The following is a 20,871-nucleotide window of genomic DNA, read 5'->3' as shown; positions in this document are numbered from 1 at the left end:
GGGGTCTGAAACTCCAAAACTACCCCAATGTCACACAATCATCTAAGTAGCAGCATTGAAATCCAAACCCTGCTTTGCCTGCTTTTGAAGTCTGGGCTCAGTAACAAGCACAGAAGCTGGCGGTGCTGGCGTGTGTCCTGTTCTCTGGCAAATCTGAGACATGATCTGCTCTTCCTGCTTACAAGTACAGGGACCCCTGCACGCGCATGCACAGGCACACGCACATGCAATATTCCAGTGGGAAACTTCCCCCGCGCCTGTGCCTTTTACTGACTATACACCCAACAATTTCTGGTCTGAAAGGCACTTTCCCAGAATGGAGTTGACAGCGGTTTGGGAAATGACTCAAACTAATTGAATTCTTGACATGGCGAGATGCTGGGGACATTGGATCCTTCTTATTTCCAGCTGCGTGAAAGCAAGAAGCTTTGCCAAACCAAAGAAGAGCAAGCCATGGGAGAGAATACACGTTCAGTGCCAGATGCTCTTTATAGCAGTAAACAAATGGTTCGACCACCATAAATTTTTGATTTTCATAATTCAGTGTCCGGGTGGGGGAGGGTAACAAGCAGAGGCATGCATGGGAGAATTTTTGCACCTGTCAACAATACAATAATGATACTGCTGAGAGGTCCCTTGAAGACGAAACAGAAACACTCGCAAAAAGTAAGCAATGACAAGATTTCTCGTCACACAGCTCCTTACCACCATACTCCATCCTGCACACACCCCTCTCTCTTACAATTAAAAGACCTCAAAATTTCCACCATGTAGGAAATTAGTCTCTCTCCCTCTCTTCCCCTTTCCTCCTCCTTCCCATCCTCTCTCTGTTTTTCTCTTCCAGGAAGAAACTCTTGAATGTCAAGTGCTAGACATTATCTAGTACAGACCATCAACTTGAAAGTCAGGAAAACCTGGGTTTGAAGCCTTGTTATGGCACATTATGCAAGTTACTTAAACCCTCTGTGATTCAGTTACCTCATCTGTAAAATGGGCTTAAAAATAATACTTACCTGATAGGACTGGTGTGAGTACTGAATGAGCTAATGCTTGTAAGATCCTTAGGGCAGAGGCTGGCACATAGCCTATGCCCCCAAAACGTTCCTTGTAGTATCACCCAACCCACCCTCTTCATTTTACAGACAAGGAAACTGGATTTAGAGAAAAGTGATCTATCCAAAGTCATATGGTGAGTGAATGGCAGAGCCAAGTCTGGGTCCAGGCACCCCATCCAGGCCCTCTTCCTGCTGTACTACACATCGCATAGTATATTTCCCGCCAGTCATCAACTTCGAGCAGAACGAGGTTGGGACGTTTTCCAGTTGGTCATATCCGTGCTGAGCTGCTGATGTCAGCAGAGCCAGGGCCAAGAGCATCCTGGGTTGCTTGGCCCCACTGTGGTCAGGGGCCGGCTGAGCGTGAGGGCAGGTGCTGCTTATGTCTCATAATGACGCACAGTCTCCAGGACTATCAAACCCTGCTAAAGCCAATTTCCACAGAGCGCTGAGCCACCAGCCTCTTATTATTAATTTACATTCTGGAAGCTGAAGCTCCAGAAAAGTTGACTGCATAGTGTCACCCTCAACAGCTTTCACATGTTCTGGTAACACAAAACCTCTGCTTCCAAAGCAGCCTCCAATCCACATCCCTGAGGCCTGAGGTGCTTCACGCTCTCTGTCTCTCTCTCTCTCTCTCCCCCCGCTAGGACCCTCTCCCAGTGCTGACAGACTGCAGAGACCGGATCATTGTCTGTACCATGACCTGTTTTTGCCCACATGGTACCATTTCACCCCAAATGCTCTTCCCTCTCCCTTTTCGTAAAGAACACACACACACGCATACATACATATGCGAACTCACACCATCACCCACGTGCCCAAGGGCTCTTGTTCCCTAGGGGAAGTGTTCAAATCGTCCACAACAATATTTGGTTCTAGCGTGGGAGGATCAGAAACCTGCAGCCGGGGCAGGTGCGGTTCCGGGTGTTTCCAGAGATAACAGACCCATTAGTTCTGACAAACGTTCCCACGTTCCTGCCTCTAATCTGTGCCAAACTTCCCAGATCCAGCCAGAGCCTGGAGCTCCTCGCAGACCATCCAGGATGTCTCTGATCTAGTCAGTGGCCGGGTGGCCACGGCTGCACAGACCAACAAACTTTTTCTCACGTGTCAGCCAGCCACACCCTCCACTCACAACAAACAGAGGCAAGGGGATATGGGAACTAAGTGGCCTGGAAGATGGGAGGGGACGGAGGGATCATGGTGATGATGATGGTAATTCTGTAGCAGAAAGATCACTGGCCTGGAAGGCAGGAGGCCTGAGTCCCTATCCTGGCCACTGAGTGAAGTGCATGCTCTTGGGCCAGTCACTTAACCTCTCTGTGCCTCAGTGCTATAGAAGTGGGCTTGCCTGGAGGGTCTGAAGGAAGTCTCTCAGGGTAAGGTTTCCATAGTGACCATCTTCAGTCCCGATGGCACATATGGGCAGTTAGGGGCAAATCACGGCAGGGCTCAGCGCTAACCAGAATTCTCACCACTTCCAGCCATTTCTGGCTCACACTTTCTCCCCAATGAAAGGTCAAAAGGAGGGACTCCTGGAAAGTGGGTAAATGCCAAAGAGGATTTGTTCACTTGGGGGCAGGGGTCAAGGGTCTGGGCTGGTCCCCGAGTCCTTTTGATGTCCTTTTTAACATTTCTGGAGCCCAAGGCAGGGCCCAAGTTATCTCCAAGCTCCAAGTCCATCTGCCTCTTGGGCTTCAGAGACGGAAAGCAGAGCTCGCAGCAGCAGTTAAGAGACTTGCCAGATCGCTGGCTGGTCATGGCAGAGCTGACCTAATCCAGGTCCCCTACCCCCTACTCCAGAGCTAGGAGTGTTGGCATGTGTGACAGCAGTGGTGGCCTCTGTGACAGACAGTGTCAGCTTGTGCTGCAGGCTCCCGCATCACTGAGGCTTAGAGGCGATGAGAGAACAGTGCAGGTTCCCGTTCCCCTTCAACCTTAAGGGTTCAATTCACCCTTCTTCTCCCACTTGACATCTGCCTTCCCTTGCTGACTGTCCAAACTGTAGACTTGACACTGCAGCACCAGGGCAGAAGCAACATCCTAATGTACTCTGTTAGCCAGGACCTACAATTGCAAATATCTAGAATATAATCCTTTCTAGATATAGCTCCTAATGACTCTGTTTCTCTTATTAAAAACCTTGACTGATACAGATAATGAAGATATGACACGTCAATATTTGTGAATGCACCTAGGCAGTCCTTCAAGAAACAATTACAGGCTAAAATGTGAGTATTAGAAAAGCTGAAAATCAATGGTCTCAGCAACTATTTCAAGTAACAAACAAATAAAAAAACAAGAGAACCACAAAGCAGAGCAAATCAAACCCAAAGAAAGTAGAAGGAAGGAAATAATAACTAGAAGAGTGGAACATTCATACAATAGAAAAGTCACACAATAGAGAAAATCAACAAAGCCAGGAATGAACTCTTTACAAAGATTAATCAAACTGGTAAACCTCTAGCAAAACTGTTCAAGAAAAAGCAAGAAAATACACTTAACAATATTAGAAATAAAAAGTAATATGTTACTAAAGACGCTACAGACATTAAAATGATAATAAGAGGATATCAAGAATCATTTTATTTTGATAAATTTGACAATTTTTTTAAATTGGCAAATGCCTTGAGAAACAGAGCATGTCAAAACTGACACAAGAAAAAAATTAGAAAATATAACCCTCCAATATCTATTTAAACATTGAATGAATACTCCAATATCTATTTAACACTGAATGAATACTCCAATATCTATTTAACATTGAATGGATACTCCAGTATCTATTTAAACGTCGACTCTATTATTAAAAACCTTTCCACAAAGAAAACTCCAGGTCCAGGTAGCCTCATTGGTAAATTCCCTCAAACATTTAAAGAAGAAATAGCACCAATCTTAGACAGACTCTTCCAGATAATTGATAAAGAAGGGACACTTCATAACTCATTTTATGAGGCCAGCATAAATTTAATAACAAACTTGGAAAGGACATTACAAGAAATGAAAATTACAGACCAGTTTCTTTCTCATGAATGTAGACACAAAAGTTGTAAACAAAATATTAGCGAACAGAAACTATTTGTGTTTCAAAAATCACTGAACTGTACACTTAAAAGGGTGAATTATTGTGTATAAATCATATCTCAATAAATCTGACTTCTAATAAAGAAAAAATGGATCTTAACTCACACATTATCAAACTTCCAATAGACTGTAGATATATATAAATGTGAAAAGCAAAACAATAAAGCTCTTAGAAAAAATGTAGGAAGATGTCTTCATGACCTTAAGGTAGGCAAAAATTTTTGTAACAAGTTTTTAAAAACTACTAATTATAAGGGGGAAAACTGATCAATTTGACTACACTGAAATTCATATCTTCTGTTCATCAGAAAGCACCATTAAGAGAGTAAAAACATCTGCCACAATCTGGGAGAAGATATTTGTAGTACATATATCCAACAAAGGACTTTATTCCAGAATAAATAAAGAACTCCTACCAATCAATAAGAAAATTATAGATAACCCAGTTCACAAAAGAGGATATCCAAATGTCCAATTTTATTAGTCGTCTGGCAATACAAATTACAACCTCAATGTAGCCCACTGCATATTCACTAGAAGACTAAAGTGGAAAAGGTAGGCAACAGCTGGTATTGGTGAGGATATGGAACAACTGGACCTTTCAAAACATTGATATTGGAAATGTTAATTGATACAATCACTTTGGGAAACTGTCAGTATTTACTCAAGCAAAACACTTGCAAACTCTATTATCTAGCAGTTTTACTCCTAGGCATACATCCAACAGTAATAAGTACACATGTTCACCAAAAGACAAGTACAAGCAGCTCTATTAGCAATAGTCAAATACAGGAGACACCCCAAATATCCATCAGTGGTAGAATGGATAAATAATGATGATATATTCATACCACGGAATACTAAAGACAATGAAAATTCTACAACAGCATGCAATAACATCACGTTGAGTGACAAAAGCCAGATAAAAAAGAATTCATACCATATGATTCCATTCATATAAAATTCAAAAATAGGCAAAGATAGTATAAGTTGTTAGAAGCCAAGAGATGGGTTATCTTGCTGTTTTGTCTTTTTTTTTGAGATTGGTTACTCTTAAGGAAAGTCTCAATGACGGGCAGGGTAGTTGAAGGGGTTTCTGGCAATGGGGTTGTAACGTCTGTGAAAACACTGTACACTTGTGATTTCTGTATTATACTTCAATAAAAAATGTTTACATAGAAAAAATGAAGTGGATGGGAGCATGGCAAAAATTGTTGTATCCATTTAACCAAGGAAAATTGAGTAGGGGAAGCATTAGCTTTAGGACAGAAGAAGATTTCAAGAATCTGAGCCCGTTTGCCAAAGATCTGTGTGATTTTCCTTCAGGCTCCACCATTAGGTAGAAGGACTGACTGAGGTCGGTCAGCAATTTGAAGAGAGTGTCACAGAGACTGACCAGTTCTTTATGAATGCAGAGTCTTATGGCATTCTGGGCCTGGGATAACCCTGCTTGTGCTGAAAGGGTGACCCCAGTGTTAGACACAATGGCCCAGAAGCTGGTGGATCTACCCGTGTTTTCTGTGTACACGAGTAGGTAAGGCCCATCAGCCCCACCAGGTTAAGGTTATGACTATAGGGAAACAACACGTCTAGACTTAGCAGTCACAACACCTGGGTTGGAGCTCTTGCTTGGTCTTGTATCAGCTGTGTGATTTGGGGCAAAACACTTACCCTCTCTGAATATTGAGAAAATGGGGTTTGCCTCAAAGTCATTGAAAAAAGGACTTTGTAAACTATACCACACTGGAGTAATTAAAGAATCTCTGGGACTGGACATTCATTTATGCAGTGAATAAATATTTATCAAGCCCCTATTATGTGCTCACCATGCTGCTAGGCACTGGGAACACAATGGAACAAGAAAGACAGTCCCTGCCCTCAAAAAGCTTAATTCTAGTGAGAGGAGGTGGGGGAAAAAATTCAAATGTTAGCTGACAATAAAATAATTACACATTAATGGCTGGAATAGCAAAATGTAGTATATGCCTACAACAGAAAATTATTCAGCCTGAAAGAGGAAGAAAATTCTAACAGTAGTGGAATTCATAGAGACAGAAAGCAGAATGGTGGCTGCCAGGGGCTGGGGAAGGAACAAGCAGGAAGTTATTGAATGGGTATAGAGTTTCAATTTTATAGGATGAAAAGGTTCTGGGGATTGGTTGCACAACCATATGAATATACTTAACACTACTGAACTGTACACTTAAAAATGGCTAAGAGGGTCGATTTTATGTGTTCTTTGCCGATTTATACGATTTTTTACATTGCATGTTGTGGTTGGAAAAGGTCATGAGACTCACCAGCCCTCGGACACATTTACCTGGGGTCCTGGGAGGGTCAGGGAGGAGATTTCTTACCTCTCTGACTCCTTACCAAGAAAACTTGGCCTGAGCTTACCCTGTTTCAGCAGAAGCGCATTTCTCTCGCTCTCCTCTCTCACATGGAGAGCTTTGAATCTCCTCCATCACATGGCTTCCTCTCCAGCCTGATTGCAGTGGAGACGGAACTGTGAGTAAGAGGGCAGGTGTCTGGACACCTCGCTTCTTCCCTTCAGAGCTTCCTGCTCCCTTTCAGCCTGGAAAGATGTGAATTGTGGTGGAAAACAGCAAAGACTTTGCAGTCAGACTGACCTGGGTTTAAATCCCCCCCTCTTGGGACTTCCCTGGGGGCTCAGTGGTTAAGAATCCGCCTGGCAATGCAGGGGACATGGGTTCGAGCCCTCGTCCAGGAAGATCTCACATGCTGCAGAGCAACTAAGCCCGTGCACCACAACTACTGAGTCTGTGCTCTAGAGCATGGAAGACACAACTACTGAGCCCACGTGCAACAACTACTGAAGCCCGCATGCCTAGAGCCCATGTTCCACAACAAAGAGAAGCTACTGCAATGAGAAGCCCGCGCACCAGAACAAAGAGTAGCCCCTGCTCGCCACAACTAAAGAAAGCCTGCGTGCAGCAACGAAGACCCAACACAGTCAAAAATAAATAAATTAATTTAAAAAAATAGAAATCCCCCCTCTTGCATTACTTCATCTCCATGAGCCTCATTTTTCTCAAATGGACACTAGGCTGCCATGAGAATAAGATGAGGCAGGAAAAATTCCTAGCACAGCGCCTTGCATAAAGCCCATCAACAAACATCAGCTCCTCCCCCCTCGTGCCTTGAAAACTGTTTTCCTTGCATTCCCACAGATATCCACTTCCCTTCCCCTTTACTGCCCTGCATACAGGGCCCCAAGTTTTGTCTTTCTCTGATTCTTTTCCTCCTGAAAACAAATCAGTTTTAGGTCCTATTTCTGCAGGATCCTGCTAGGTGGCAGAACATATTCTGAGAAATCAACACAATATTAATAAATATTCAAGCTCCAGTAAGTCACTTCGTGTTCAATTAACATCTTTGCCTAACACAAAAGAGTGAATACTGTGGAAATTCCAGGCACCACCATAATAGTGGAGAAGATACTTGGGGCAAAGGAGTCTTCGGGGGTGCCTCAAGTTGCGTGGTGAATGCACACCCCATGATGGTCCTGGCCTTGGTGCTGCATGAGTTCTGCTTGATCAGATCTGTGGTCTCCATTTCTCACCTCCTTACCCCTTCTATCCAAGAAGCTGGAGGATATTCACAAATCATTGAGCAGAGTTGTTTCTATTGTTTGCCCAAGAGGCTCCAACTAATCAGCTTGCAGCAGTCAGAAGCCCTGGTCTCAAAACGCAGGCTGATATTTCTGCCTATCTAGGTACTTGGTGTGAGTGACCAGACCAAGAAGCAGGGGCCTGGCTGAGGCTTGCCCCTGAGGTTTTCCAGTGGCCCTTCCTTGACAATCTGCCTTTCTTTCCATGTAGTGACACAGGAGGTGGTGCAGGTAGCAAGCTGATTTTCAGAGGCTAGGACCACTCCCATCTCTCTGGGAACATAGATTGAGTCCCAGTCACCAAACAAGTCTACTGGCAGATTGCAGTAGACACGTAAGTATCCTCCACAGAGTAGTTACAGAATGAGGGAAGAACTCATAACAGGCTCAGCTGAAATTGGATTAACTAAATTGACCTGAATGAAACTGCTGGTCACTGAGAGAGGATGCTGGGAGCTGGCTGCATGAGGCTAGAATATGGAGGTGCTGAGCAGAGGGGCAGGACGGGGCAGCAGACACATGGTACCAACTCTCAGCTTCCTTTCTTGTACATGTGGTGTATCTTCAATTCAACAGAGAGTAAATACTAACACTCGGCCAACTACTCATTCAACATTAATTAACATGTAAGACAAGGGCTGAATGACACAGGGGTGCAAAAGCGAATTGGACTCAGATTTTGCCTTCACAAATCACTGCAGAAGATGACACCTATACACAAACTACTACCATGTAGAGTAGAAGGTGGTCAGTACTTCATGAGATGGACCACCAAAGTGGCCCAGACCAGAAAGGGCAAGACCACTTCTATCTGAAGAACTCCTCAAGGGTTTCATGGAGGGGGTGGCATTGATTGAGTCTACACACACACACACACACACACACACAAACACACACACACACACACACACACAGAGGCGCGGAGCAATCAGGGAAAGTGGAACTAGATTCCTGCCACATACCTAGCACTGTACTAGACGGTGCAGGAATTCAAAGAAATGTAATTCAAGTTTCAATTCAGCTGAAGATAAGTTCCTGCAAGGGGACAGGCATGTGCTAGGCACAGAGATACAAAAGCCAAAAAGGCTCCAATGTTTACTGTCTACTGAGGGTTTTTCAGACTGCAAGGATTTGCCCATTTATGGGTCACGACATCATTTTAGGGGATCGTGACCTACATTTTTTAATGAAATGGGCTAAAATAGAAAATATCAGAGTGTACTTCATATATTAAGGTTAAGTACAGTGTCATGAAATTTTTATTTCCTGCCTGTGTGTGTGCATGTGTGTGTGTGTGTACTGGGTCAAGAAGTAAATATATTTCCTGCTATGCATTTCAGTCAAAAAAATAGAGAGAGAGAGAGAGAGAGAGAAACACTCATGTGGTAAGAGAGACCAAAATGCAAATTACTAACGTGCTTCAGCAGATTAGAGAACCCAGCAGAGACTGAGAGCTGCTGGGGTGCCAGGGAAGCTTAGGGGGAGAAAGGGGAAGGAACAGGTAGGAGTAGCTGACGATGCTTCCTTTGTCCTCAGAATCCAGGTGGGAGGCACCATGATGTTCTTCTCCGAAGGCTGCAGGCCATTGTGGACCCAGGGACCTCCCTCATCACAGGCCCCTCAGGCGGTAGCAGGCAACTGCACAGACCACTGGGGCAGAGCCCATGGACGGGGAATTGGGAAGCCTCTGAATAGATCCCCTGTGTTCTATTTTTGTACACTCTGGAGTGTGTCAACATCAGTGTCTTGCCGGATGTCACCTTCACCATCAATGGGGTCCCCCACACCCACCAACCAACTGCCTACACCCTGCTGGTGAGAACTGTTTCCTTATTCTGCAAGTCACGGGGCCATCCTCACACGGCTGCCACTTCCCCTTTCCAAACAGTCGCCTGTACTCAGGGTGCCTTTACCCCTTGCCCCCCTCCCATCTTATCTAGCTCTGAAAGCATTCCCCTTGGGAGGGGTGGTACTGCCGATGGCGGAAACGCCACTGGGCTGGTTCTAACTTCCTGTTCTGCCACGAAGCAGCAGCAAACCTTGGACAAGCCATTTAATGAGGTTTTCTGACATTGTCAGGTAGGACTTTTCAACTGACAAAACTTAATCTCTTCAACCACCAAGTCAGACTGGGATATTATTAGCCCATTTGATAGATGAGGATACTCAGAGAGTTAAATGGTTCAAGATATGAGCTGCTAGAGGTAGGGGGATACAGAATAAGGTTATATCTCTTCTAACATTCAAGTTAACATTCTCCTCACACAAGAAAATGTCTTGTTGCAGGCGATTGGTAAGTTTGGAGAGTGAGGTAGAAAGGGAACTTCCAGGTGTTTTGGAAAACTATGATCCCAAATTTTCAATATCGCATTTCTTTGGCGACACACTTTAACACACCAACTTTGCCCAAGAGTCATCTGCAGCATCAGGGTGACTGCACCAGGATGGAAACACTAAGGTGTAGACAGAGGGCTTTCCCTACCCCCATAACTTGATCTCCATTCACCCCTTCCCAAAGCCACCAGATATAAACAGACAATGCAAGTGAAAACCAATGTTTTGCTTTAAAACACAAGCTTCATGTCAAGTCTCCTAAGCTCCTCCAACAAAGGAATTGTAGAGCTGCCACTGTGAACATGATGCTGAGGACAAGCTACACATTTCAACTGTGCCAAGTTCATTAGTCTATACACCTTTCCCCACTCCAACACCCCACACTCTCTCCCCTTCACCCTATGTGAGTCCCTGCTCACATGCACACCCTTCCCTGTACCCATTATGGTGCTATTGTCCTTTTATGCTAGCAGTTTTCGATCAGAGCCACCTTAATCCATCAAGGATACTGTCATAACTTTGCATTTTTGTCCCCTTCCTCTCAAGAAGACTCTTGAAGCTCTCAGTGAATTTTCCCAAACCCTCATCGGCAACCTCAAATTTCAAATGGTTGTTGGAAAGACAACTTCTGCCTGTTAGACCCCAAGGCTCTACCAAACCAAATAAGGTTGGGACAGTTATACTCCTCTCACGGATCAATGGATACCTACTTGCCTTATAACTTGAAGGAGCCACTCCAATGATTCTTCCCAGAACTCAAGAGAATAGCAGTGACTAGCCACTTACAGAGCAATTACTCTCCCTTAAAAAATTAAGTTGAGCTTTGCTAGAAACTAAAGAAACCAGAATTTAAGCCAAGATCTTCTAATGCCAAACCTTTTGCTGTTCCAGCCATGCAACAAGGTTTCAGTTTTCCCAATCGTTAAGATGGTGGTAAGGAGTGGAGGTGTATAACAGATGAACAATTATCAAAATTGCAGAACTTAGAAGCCAAGACCCACGTATATGAAATTGTGCAAACACTTTTTTGAGTAAACATGTATAGGTATACGAAACGGAAGAAAGAACCAACCAGCCAAAATTGTAAAGCGGCTGTCCAAGGCCATTTGGTATAGCTACCACTACTACACAGTACAGCCTCTAGACAGCACTACTTCCTTCTTTCCCTATACGTCATTTATATTCTTCTTTCCAATTCCAGAAATTCATGGATGGAATGAAGTTCTTAATCAGTGGCTTTCAAGGTTCTGACATCCAACCTCCAGCTTGGTCCTTCTGGACCCTAAGCAATGTATCATTAAACAGTTTTACTGCCTTTGACCATGGGAATAACCATGTGGGGCTGGTCCCAGCAGTCCCCTAAGCAGGGGCCTTCTGTCTGTGCCAGTCCCCCTGGAAATTCACCTGGGCCTATTAGGTTGGAACATTCTCCACAGCTGTCAAAGTTCTTTTCAATAGAATGCAGTTTTTCCAGAGCTGCAACCCAAATTAGAATGAAACAGAGCATGAGAACACACACATACACACTCACACACATACTTCATATACCCACATACACACCAACTCCACCAACATCATAATGGAAGAATTAAGTTGTATGCCCATACTTTTTATCGCTTTCTGCTAATGTTTTATTATGGAAACTTCCGAACATGTGCACAAGCAGAAATTATAGTACAATAAATCCCTGTGCAGCCCCACTCAGTTTCCACAACCCATCAACACATGGCAGGGCCTGTTTTATCTGTTTCACCAGCTACTCCTCTCTTCAGCCCCACATACCTGGATTATTTTAAAGTAAAATTCTTAGCATCACATCATAAATCACCACATCAAATATTTATCCATAAACCCTTCTAATACAGGTATCCCCTGCTTTTCAAAAGTTCACTTTATACCACTTTGCTTTTATGAAAGACCTACATTAGTACCTGTTTTCCCTAAACTAAAGGAATCCAAAGAGGATTTTTGCACTTATGAAAAAAAGACAGAAATTGAAAAAAGCAGTCAGTGTTTGTTTTGCAGCAAGCTTTTATAGAGGCAGGGCATACCCAAGCAGTGAGAGTGGTACCACCAAGCTCCTTCATGGGAACTACACTCAGCATCTGGGCATCAAGCCTCCATAGCTTTGAACTGTATCTGTGAGCATCTGAGCTTTATCTTGATTTAATTTGTGTGTCCATTAGCAAGGTGTGTCCATTAGCATAGTTTCATAGGAAACTTCTACTTTCAGATAGCAAAGGAAACAAGTATTCTTTTTTTTTTTTTTTGGTTAATTTTATTCAAGCATAGTTGATTTACAATGTTGTGTTAATTTCTGCTGTACAACAAAGTGATTCAGTTATACATATATATATATTCCTTTTCGTATTCTTTTCCATTATGATTTATCACAGAATATTGAATACAGTTCCCTGTGTGGGAAACCAGTATTCTTAAAAGTGCTGTCCGTGTTCAGATGTTTCCTATTGCCTCATAAATGTTTGGTCATTTTTATGGTTGACTTGTTTGTGTCAGGATTCAAGGTTCACAAAGTACATTTGTTTGAAATGTCTCTTTTCATCCATAGTTGCACGTTCTGAATTTCACTGGTTGAAATCCAGAGCTGTCATGTAACAGGTTTGTCTGAGTTCATTGTTCCTATAAAACGATAGTTAGATCTAGAGGCCTTATTTCGTGGAAGGAACACTTCATAAATGGTGCTGGGTACCTCTACTGTGTCCCATCGGGGACAGATAATGCCGGGCGCTGCTCAATTTGTAACGTTAGGACTGATGGGTGGGTTCCCGAGTTGTCAGCCTCATCCACCCACGATAACGTTCCCTTCAGCGTTTGACCTAAAGGTTTCAGCAGCCATTGATGATCCTCGCTTAGATCCACACTAACACTAGGGGCTGAAAACAGGGATTTTTCTAATTCTATTTTTCCTCCTGTATTTGTTAGCTGGAACTCTTCTATAAAAAACAACCCTTTCATTAACTATTGTCCACTATGAGGTACAGCTCATACAAGAAAGGCAAGATTACCTGCTTCTTTCCCTTTATTTACCAGTTTTCAGAATAATGAGTATGTTTCAACTTTCCTGCCATTTTTTAATGCTCAGATCACCCCACGTTTAGCCAGTGGGCGCCCTTTCAATTTAGTTCCTGTGAACTTTTGACTTGACCTCAATACAAAGAGATGTTCTGGGCCTGTTTTCCCACAGTTCTGGTTCCTTGCAGTGTGTTCATGTGTTTGTTGTAAATGAAAATATTTCACAGTATATGGGAGGGGTGTGGTTGGAGAGAAAGAGAGAGGGAGAGAGAGGCTGTGAACAAATGCTTTTTACCTTTGGGAACCAGGGCCCATCCTAAGTGAGCTGATATGGGGAATCTGGGTCTAAGGACCATCCTTTGCCACTAGGAACAACTTGTCTTTCTTTTCCTTCCTTTCAATGTTGCTTTTTTCAAAATGGAAATATCTTCAGCGTTTTTCTTATTCTAAAATATGTGAAAGTCCCCCATGAGCCCCCTCCTCAGAGATAAACATTATTATCAATCTGAAGTTATCTTATGCAGACTTTTTTCTTGCATATGTTATCAGAGATGGCTATTGGTAAGGAAACCTTTTTCTTTTCTCATTTAACAGTAGATTTCCCATCAGTACATTCTTCTAACTCATTCAGCACAGTGTCAATCTATTTATCAAACCCTCTCTTAATAAATATTTGTTCTGTGCCAGGTGCCAAGAGAGACACCCCAAGACCGGCAAGACAACTGGGGCAGGCCCTGGCTGTCACTTCTGGCAGCAGAGGTCGTGGAAAACACACCAGGCTTAACCCTAACCCTAAGCCTGTATCTACATCTGGGCTCCACCCCTCACCAATCTGGCATCCTTGGCTAATTACTTTGTGTCTCTGGGATATTCTCCCTGCAGAGCTCTTGGGAAGAGTTGAGCCTATCTGGATGGAAGCGCTTGGGTCATAATGTTAGCACCCCTTCCCTCTAAGCATCAGGATCCAAGAAGTTCACAGCTACACACATGCACACACTTTTTTTGCTTTGTTTTTACTCTCTTTTTGCCTGTATATATATATATATATATATATATATATACACACACACACACACATTTTTTAAACTAAATTATTGCTTTCAGAGCAATATTTAAGCAATTAAGTCAAAAGCAGCATAGTGAGGCTTCCCTGGTGGCGCAGTGGTTGAGAGTCCGCCTGACGATGCAGGGGACACAGGTTCGTGCCTCGGTCTGTCGGGCAGATCCCACATGCCGCGCAGCGGCTGGGCCCGTGAGCCATGGCCGCTGAGCCTGCGCATCCGGAGCCTGTGCTCCGCAACGGGAGAGGCCACAACAGTGAGAGGCCCGCGTACCGCAAAAAAAAAAAAAAAAAAAAAAAAAAAAAAAAGCAACATAGTGGAGTGGTCAACAACACAAGCTCTGTGAGGGCGGGCGCCAACCTTTAGAGGGCATCCTGCAGACTTTCTCCTCAAGGGTGACTTCTACGTGGGCAGCAACCCTGATGTGCTGGCCTAGAGCCTGGGGATCCAGGAGCCTGAGTGGTGGAGGCTGAAGTATGAAAGTGATGCTTCAATCACATCTGTAGGAAGTGAAATCAGCCTCAGTCCCAAGGCTGCCCGAACCCAGTTCTGCTCTGAGCACTCTGGTCCCTCAAGGCAGAAGTGATGCTTTCAGTCAGTGTGGACTAAAATCCTGCTGCCTGTGTAAACCTACTTAACCCTAATAGCTGCTTTGGGTTTTCCACAACTGACCTTAACTCTTTGTGACCTTCACATCAGTGGTTATTACCTCTGAAACCCAGGACCGTGTCCCATGTCCCACGTCTGATACTAGCTCACCACCTCTCAGGGATGGGCCAAGAAGTTTGGCCAAAGCTTCACTGTGCCCTGGGAGCTGTTAAAGGATGCTGTATTCATCTCCTAGGGCTGCCATAACCAAGTACCACAAATTGAATGGCTTAAGACAACAGAAATCTATTGTCTCACAGTTCTGGAGGCTAGAAGACCCAGATCAATGTGTCAGCAAGGCCATGCTCCCTCTGAAATCGTAGGGGAGAAACCTTCCTCACCTGTTCCAGACTTCTGGCTAGAATCCTCGGCACTCCTTGGCTTGCAGCTGCATCACTCCAGTCTCAGCCTCTGTCATCCCATGGTGCGTCCCTGTGTGTCTCTGTCTCTGTGACTCTTCCCTCTTATAAGGACACCAGTCACATCAGATTAAAGCCCCATACTACCACACTATGAACTCATCTCAATTTTAATTGCACCTCCAGCGACCCTATTTCCAAATAAGATCATTCTGAGGTACAGGGGTTCAGACTTCAACCTATCTTTTAGGGAAACTCAATTTAACCCGTAACAGATGCTCTGCTAACTGACTGCTCTTATATTTGACTTTTGGCTTCTTAAAATCCTTTTAGGAGTTTTCGGTGTTTTGTTGTTCTTTTCTTGTCTTTTCTCTTCTTTTCTTTCCTCTTCTTTCCCTCACAACAAATCTGTAAATTAGGCAGAGGAGGTTTTCTTACCCTGTTTTGTGGATGGGGAAATTGGGTTATAAAACAATGAAACCATTTGTCAAAAGTAGAGATGGGGCTTCCCTGGTGGCACAGTGGTTGACAGTCCGCCTGCTGATGCGGGGCACATGGGTTTGTGCCCCGGTCCGGGAAGATCCCACATGCCGCAGAGCAGCTGGGCCCGTGAGCCATGCCCGCTGAGCCTGCGCGTCCGGAGCCTGTGCTCCGCAACGGGGGAGGCCACAACAGTGAGAGGCCCACGTAGCGCAAAAAAAAAAAAAAAAAGTAGAGATGAAGGTAGAATTCATGTCTCCCAGCTCCTAATCCACTGCTTCTGATTCATCCTCCTCCCCCACCCAGGTAGTTGCCAGTTCAGGATATCTCAAAGGCAAGGATGAAAGGTAGATTCTAAACAGTCCCCCTAATCATGTTTACTTGTTAAAATAAAAATGTATAAGCTGCTGAAAAGTTAATGGTTGCTGACCCCCAAAAGGATTCAAACAGTGTCCTCATGTCTGCTCCTACATGGAGATAAGACCTTGCCAAAGGGTTCCGGGGAGGCTGCTGTTTTTGTGTGTCGGGCATCACTTCCTTTGAGGAATGGTTCCCCTCCTGTTCTAAGTCCTATGGCCTCTCCTGGTGGTTCCTGGGTTCCCGTCATCACCAGTGACATTACAGGGGAGGACACAGGCCTCAAGTCACACCTGTCAGACTCTCTCTCCTGGGAATGGGAATCTTGAGTGGGACCCCACAGGACAGAGGGGCGCCTGGAGCTGAGCCGTGCATGGCGGGCACACAGAGTGCCAAGGTCGCAGGGCTACCCTCCTTCTGTCCTTCCTACTGTGTCTGTTCTCAGCTAAAGAACTCTGGCACGTGCATCTCACTGTAAGAGGGGGGCTGGGATGACTGTCCTGTGTGAGAGTCGGTGGCCTCCGGACTGTGAAGTCTGCTCTTCTCTCTAAGGAAAGTCCCAAAGCATATCTCAGTGACTTTGGCTGGGGAACCCTTAAAAGAAGAACTTGTGCTTAAGAGGATGGTAAGGGGAGAGAAGCTATGTGAGAACTTACCCAACACCCCACACACTTGGGGTGTGTAAAACACATCAGGGTTTAGAGCTATAGGTCCAGGCCTCAGGACCATAGTGTGCCCCCTCTCCTCAGCTTCAACATCTGCCCTCATCTTTTCAACACTTGCCAGGTTATGACATGACACTAGCTTCTATAACAATGAAACCCCCAAATCACAGTGCCTTAGCACAATCAAAGTGTATTCCTCGTTCATGGAGAGGCCAGTTGAAGAGTCGATGATTCAAAACCCTGGGATCCGTCTGCCTTGTGGTTCCCACATCCCCTAGGACCTCAGAGTCATTCTACTGTCCTGTGGACAGGGATAGAGTATGGCAGCTCCTATAAGAAGTCTTCCCAGGCCAGGTTTGAAAGAGGCCCAGTACCAGCGGGACACTTCTCTATATGCATTTGACTTGAGCTCTATGGGACCAGGGGCTCTGTCTTGTTCACCATTCTGTCCATTGCTAAAATGTGGTCCATGACCATGCCTGTCTATAGGGGGTGGGAAATGGCAGTGAGCTGTGGCCTGGCGGTGTAAGGGGGCTTGAATGAACACTGGTCGTCTCTGCCTCACCAGGCCTCTGGCTGGGATCCTTTCCTTTCTCCTGATTCTTAAATGTGAGTGTGTCTCAAGTTCTGCCTCAGCCCTCTTCTCCCTCTCTCATTCTCCCCTCTCCATTTCCTTACCCTCTCCCACATCGGGGATGATGTGTCTCTGCTGAGTGCAACCAATGGAGACAACCCCTGTGTCAACATCTCTAAGCAGACGACCTGTACATTTATGACCTTTTCAAATTAGCTCCTGTATCTCTGTTTCTCATCCTACACTATCTAGCCTGACCTCTTGTCCTACAATTCATTCATTTACCCAACAAATATTTATGGAGTCCTATCTTGGGCCTGTTTCCTTAAGGGGAAATTTTTTTTAAAATACCTGAGTCAGAAGCTTATATTTAACATTTTATTGAGAAGTTCAATTCAAAGGAAGTAAGAAAGGGGGAAAGGGAAGTGAAGAAGAAAGAGAAGGGGAATAGATACAAGGAGGTGAGTTTCCAAGCTGACTACAGATTTGCAGCAAACACAGCCACCTCCAGCAAGGCGGTAGCCTGAGGGCAGCTCAGAATGCACCATTGGCAGGGCGGTGGTGAGGGCCAGAGGTGAGTTTGAACCATGTCTTATTTCCATTGATAAAATACAAGTATCCATTTTGTGTCCCCCAAAGGGTCTGACACACTCAGATTATTGAATGAATGTTTGCAAGAGGGAAGAAAGGAAGGAACTTCAATGCACAGTGTCAGGGCCTCCCCTGCAGAGTAGAAGCTGGACGCCATTTTCCAGTGGAGCATGTGTCAGAGGAAGAGAAGGGAAGTTGCTGGCTTTTGATCCATGCAGACAGAGGAAGTGGGGACTAGAGCCTGAAGGTGGTTAGTGACTTGGCTTCCAAAGGTGTTAAGGGTAGTTTGCAAACATCCCCTAAAAGTATAAATTTCAGTCCCATATTCAGAGGCTGTAATGACTAGCTGAGGAGAGTTCACTTCCCCTACCCAAAAGCACCCACAGCAGCCGTTGGGCCCATGGTAACTTTTACATGTTCTCTGAAAGAGGCTCAAATGTGCCTCTATACCTCTACAGATACCCGTCTCTCTCCCTCTCTCTCCCTCTCTCTCTCTCTCTCTCTCTCTCTCTCTCTCTCTCTCTCTCACACACACACACACACACACACACACACACACACACGTTCATTTAAAACCTGATCTCAGAAAAGCAGAAGAATGGGGGGCAGGGGATTCCAAAGGGCACCAAATTAAGGGCAAACTGGCTGTCATAAACCAGTGGTTGTCCTGAGGGCGAATGGAGGCATCCTTTCCAAAGTAAACCAAGTGGAATATGTCCTAGAATTTTTCCAAATTTAATGTATCCTGTCCAATACTACACTTCATGGAAATCACTGCACCCTCCCTCCAGGCATGTTTGCTAGTGAAACAAAGAAATGAGCTTCAACTGGAGCTTTTGTTCCACCAAAAACTCCTCTCCAGGGCCTGTATCTAGCACTGCATGTGGCCTAGTGTGGGTTCAGGGATATTAAGTCCACCCTTGAGGAATGTATAGTCTACCTGACCAGACAGACCTAGACAGTAGCAAAGAAACAGCGTCAGAGACTCAGATTGGAGAAAAGGAAGAACTTTTTGACGGTGAGGATTATTAAACAAAGGATGGAACTCCAAGAAGGAAAAACCCCATCTCAGGAGGACTGTGGGAACGGAGGGGCGCATCAAATGTATTATAAGCCTTAAAGGGATCCATCTGGGCGTGTCTAAACTCACTTTATTCCCGTTTAATCTGCCAGCCATAGTTACCCAAGGCATAGTTCCAGGCAGCTCAAATCTGCCTCACACTAACATTTTAACTTCCTGTAGTCTCCTAAGAACTTCGGGTTGGGTCACACATTCTCATCTGAGAGGCACAGGGAGATGTCAGGACTTGCCTCCCATCTCACAAGTCTGGTTCTGTGTGTGTGTGTGTGTGTGTGTGTTGATGTGGTGTGTTTGTGTGTGTGTGTGTGTAGATGTGGTGTGTGTGTGCGGTATTAAAGTGAGGGCAAGGTGTGAGGACTAGAGCCTCTCCTAACCAGGCTGATGGCAGGAGGGAATCTACTGCACATGTGAGTCTGATAATTCAACCAACAAAAGGGCCCCTTTCCTGGGCGGCTTCCAGCAACAGAGGCAGAAGTTCCTAAAAGCAGCCGGAGGCTTTTTATGGTGCCCACACACTGGTACGTTACCTTGCAGACCCTCTGACCCACAAGGGCCCACCCTCATGCCTCCTATGCCTCACTCCCCCCAGGACCAGAGTCCCTGTAAACTAAATTCTCAAGGGGCCCCAAATCCAGTCAGCTCGGAAGCCTGGCTTTCCCACCCTCCCACTCCCTCCACCCACACGGCTGAGGTCACCCCAGCCCAGCCTCTTTTGCAGCTTTCCCAAGTTTGTGCATGAGAGGGAGAGGAGGAAAACTCAGAAGGAAGTGTCTTAGCCTCAACAAACTCTTTTTTCCTCTCAAAGCCTTTTTCCTCTGACCCGGCCAAGACTGCTGCTCTAAGAGGAGACCCCGACCCAGAGGGAATCCCCGCCTGCCATCAGAGGCTGAAAGGGCCCTGGAAGCTTTGCTCGGTTCCTGTCTATTCCAGCAGCCCCAGAGGTATTTGGGTTTTGGGGTGTGGGGAGGAGTGGAGGCAAGGGAGGCTTAGGATCTGTCAGCTGCAGGGTTTAGATCCAGCCCAAAGAACACCCACGCCTGAGTAACTCCCAGGGGGTGGCAGCGAGCCAAGGCAGAAAGGACTCCCTGCCCAGCCAGGGGAGTTGGGGCCCGGCTCGGGGCTCTACACGGCCGGCTGTCAGCAGCAAAGCGATGCAGCTGCCGGCACAGTCAGAGAAGGGCCAGCCAGAGACCGGAGCCCTTCAGCAGGGCCGTGTCCTGCTAGCACCCAGAGTCTCCTCGCCACTTTGACAGGGCACCTTCTGGGGTGGAACCGTGTCAACCCACGGGTCTCATCGGGGAAGGGGGAACCCCTGGAGTAGGAGAGTGTCCCTCTTGTTCTAAACTGTAATTACGCCTCTCAGCACAGCTCTGTGATGCTTGGGGAGCCAATGAGCAGCGTTGGACAGGCCCGGATGTTAGTCTCAGCTTGCCACAAACTAGTTGTTCCTGACTCTGAAATCCGGGCTATGATGGCATGTTTTTAACTGCAAAGTGTCCTATAGTTGCTAGCATTGTATATTAATAAAAATAATTTCTTTGGACTTACAGATCAATCCCCCACCCCAGGTCACATGGAGATAGTAACTTACCTATATCCTCAGACCTACATAGTGCGTGGTAGGCATGCAGTCCATGTGCTGGATGATGGATAGACTGATGAACGGATGGACAGATGAATGGATGGATGGATGGACAGAAAGATGGATGGATAGATGACTATTTATTGAAGACTCAGTATCCCCGGCATGGGTCAGACTCTTTGGGGGGATACTGAGAGGTGTGAGGCATTGTCCTGCCCACTGGGCACTGACAGCCTACTTGGGGAAATAGAACTAATACCCCCAGAGAACTTAAAGAACAGGAGTGCTGAGCCTCCTGAAACCAGGGCTGTGGGTACACTTCCCGGAGAGAGC

At 45.5% G+C, this 20,871-nt stretch overlaps 3 protein-coding genes across 9 annotated transcripts in view; 2 read left to right on the top strand and 1 right to left on the bottom strand.

Moving 5' to 3' along the window:
* The window catches only part of LOC109547137 (uncharacterized), a 55,855-nt gene extending 35,190 nt beyond the window's left edge, over positions 1–20,665 (bottom strand). For 2 of the 4 annotated variants that reach the window (XM_073802376.1, XM_073802389.1), the window contains exons 1-2: positions 20,548–20,665; positions 6,540–6,717 (exon numbers count right to left, since the gene is read on the bottom strand). The gene's annotated coding sequence lies outside the window, so the exon portion shown is untranslated. Of the gene's footprint in view, positions 1–6,539; positions 6,718–11,511; positions 11,584–20,547 lie in introns of all 4 variants that reach the window. The other 2 variants (XM_073802384.1, XM_073802385.1) reach the window with 2 other exon arrangements.
* CTSE (cathepsin E) lies at positions 2,259–11,470 on the top strand. The gene is given in 7 exon segments (XM_033856813.1): positions 2,259–2,273; positions 5,482–5,594; positions 5,596–5,676; positions 7,985–8,107; positions 9,310–9,350; positions 9,353–9,588; positions 11,309–11,470. Coding segments are annotated over 7 exon segments (771 nt in total).
* The window catches only part of RAB7B (RAB7B, member RAS oncogene family), a 59,160-nt gene continuing 57,496 nt past the window's right edge, over positions 19,208–20,871 (top strand). The window contains exons 1-2 of one of the 4 annotated variants that reach the window (XM_033852606.2): positions 19,208–19,363; positions 19,762–19,897. The gene's annotated coding sequence lies outside the window, so the exon portion shown is untranslated. Of the gene's footprint in view, positions 19,475–19,761; positions 19,898–20,871 lie in introns of all 4 variants that reach the window. The other 3 variants (XM_033852602.2, XM_033852618.2, XM_033852615.2) reach the window with 3 other exon arrangements.

Source organism: Tursiops truncatus, chromosome 1, assembly GCF_011762595.2.
Source record: "Tursiops truncatus isolate mTurTru1 chromosome 1, mTurTru1.mat.Y, whole genome shotgun sequence".
In the NCBI taxonomy this organism is placed as follows: Eukaryota; Metazoa; Chordata; class Mammalia; order Artiodactyla; family Delphinidae; genus Tursiops; species Tursiops truncatus.
The sequence above is the reverse complement of the archived record's forward strand: the minus strand, read 5'-3'. Positions and strand labels throughout refer to the sequence as shown.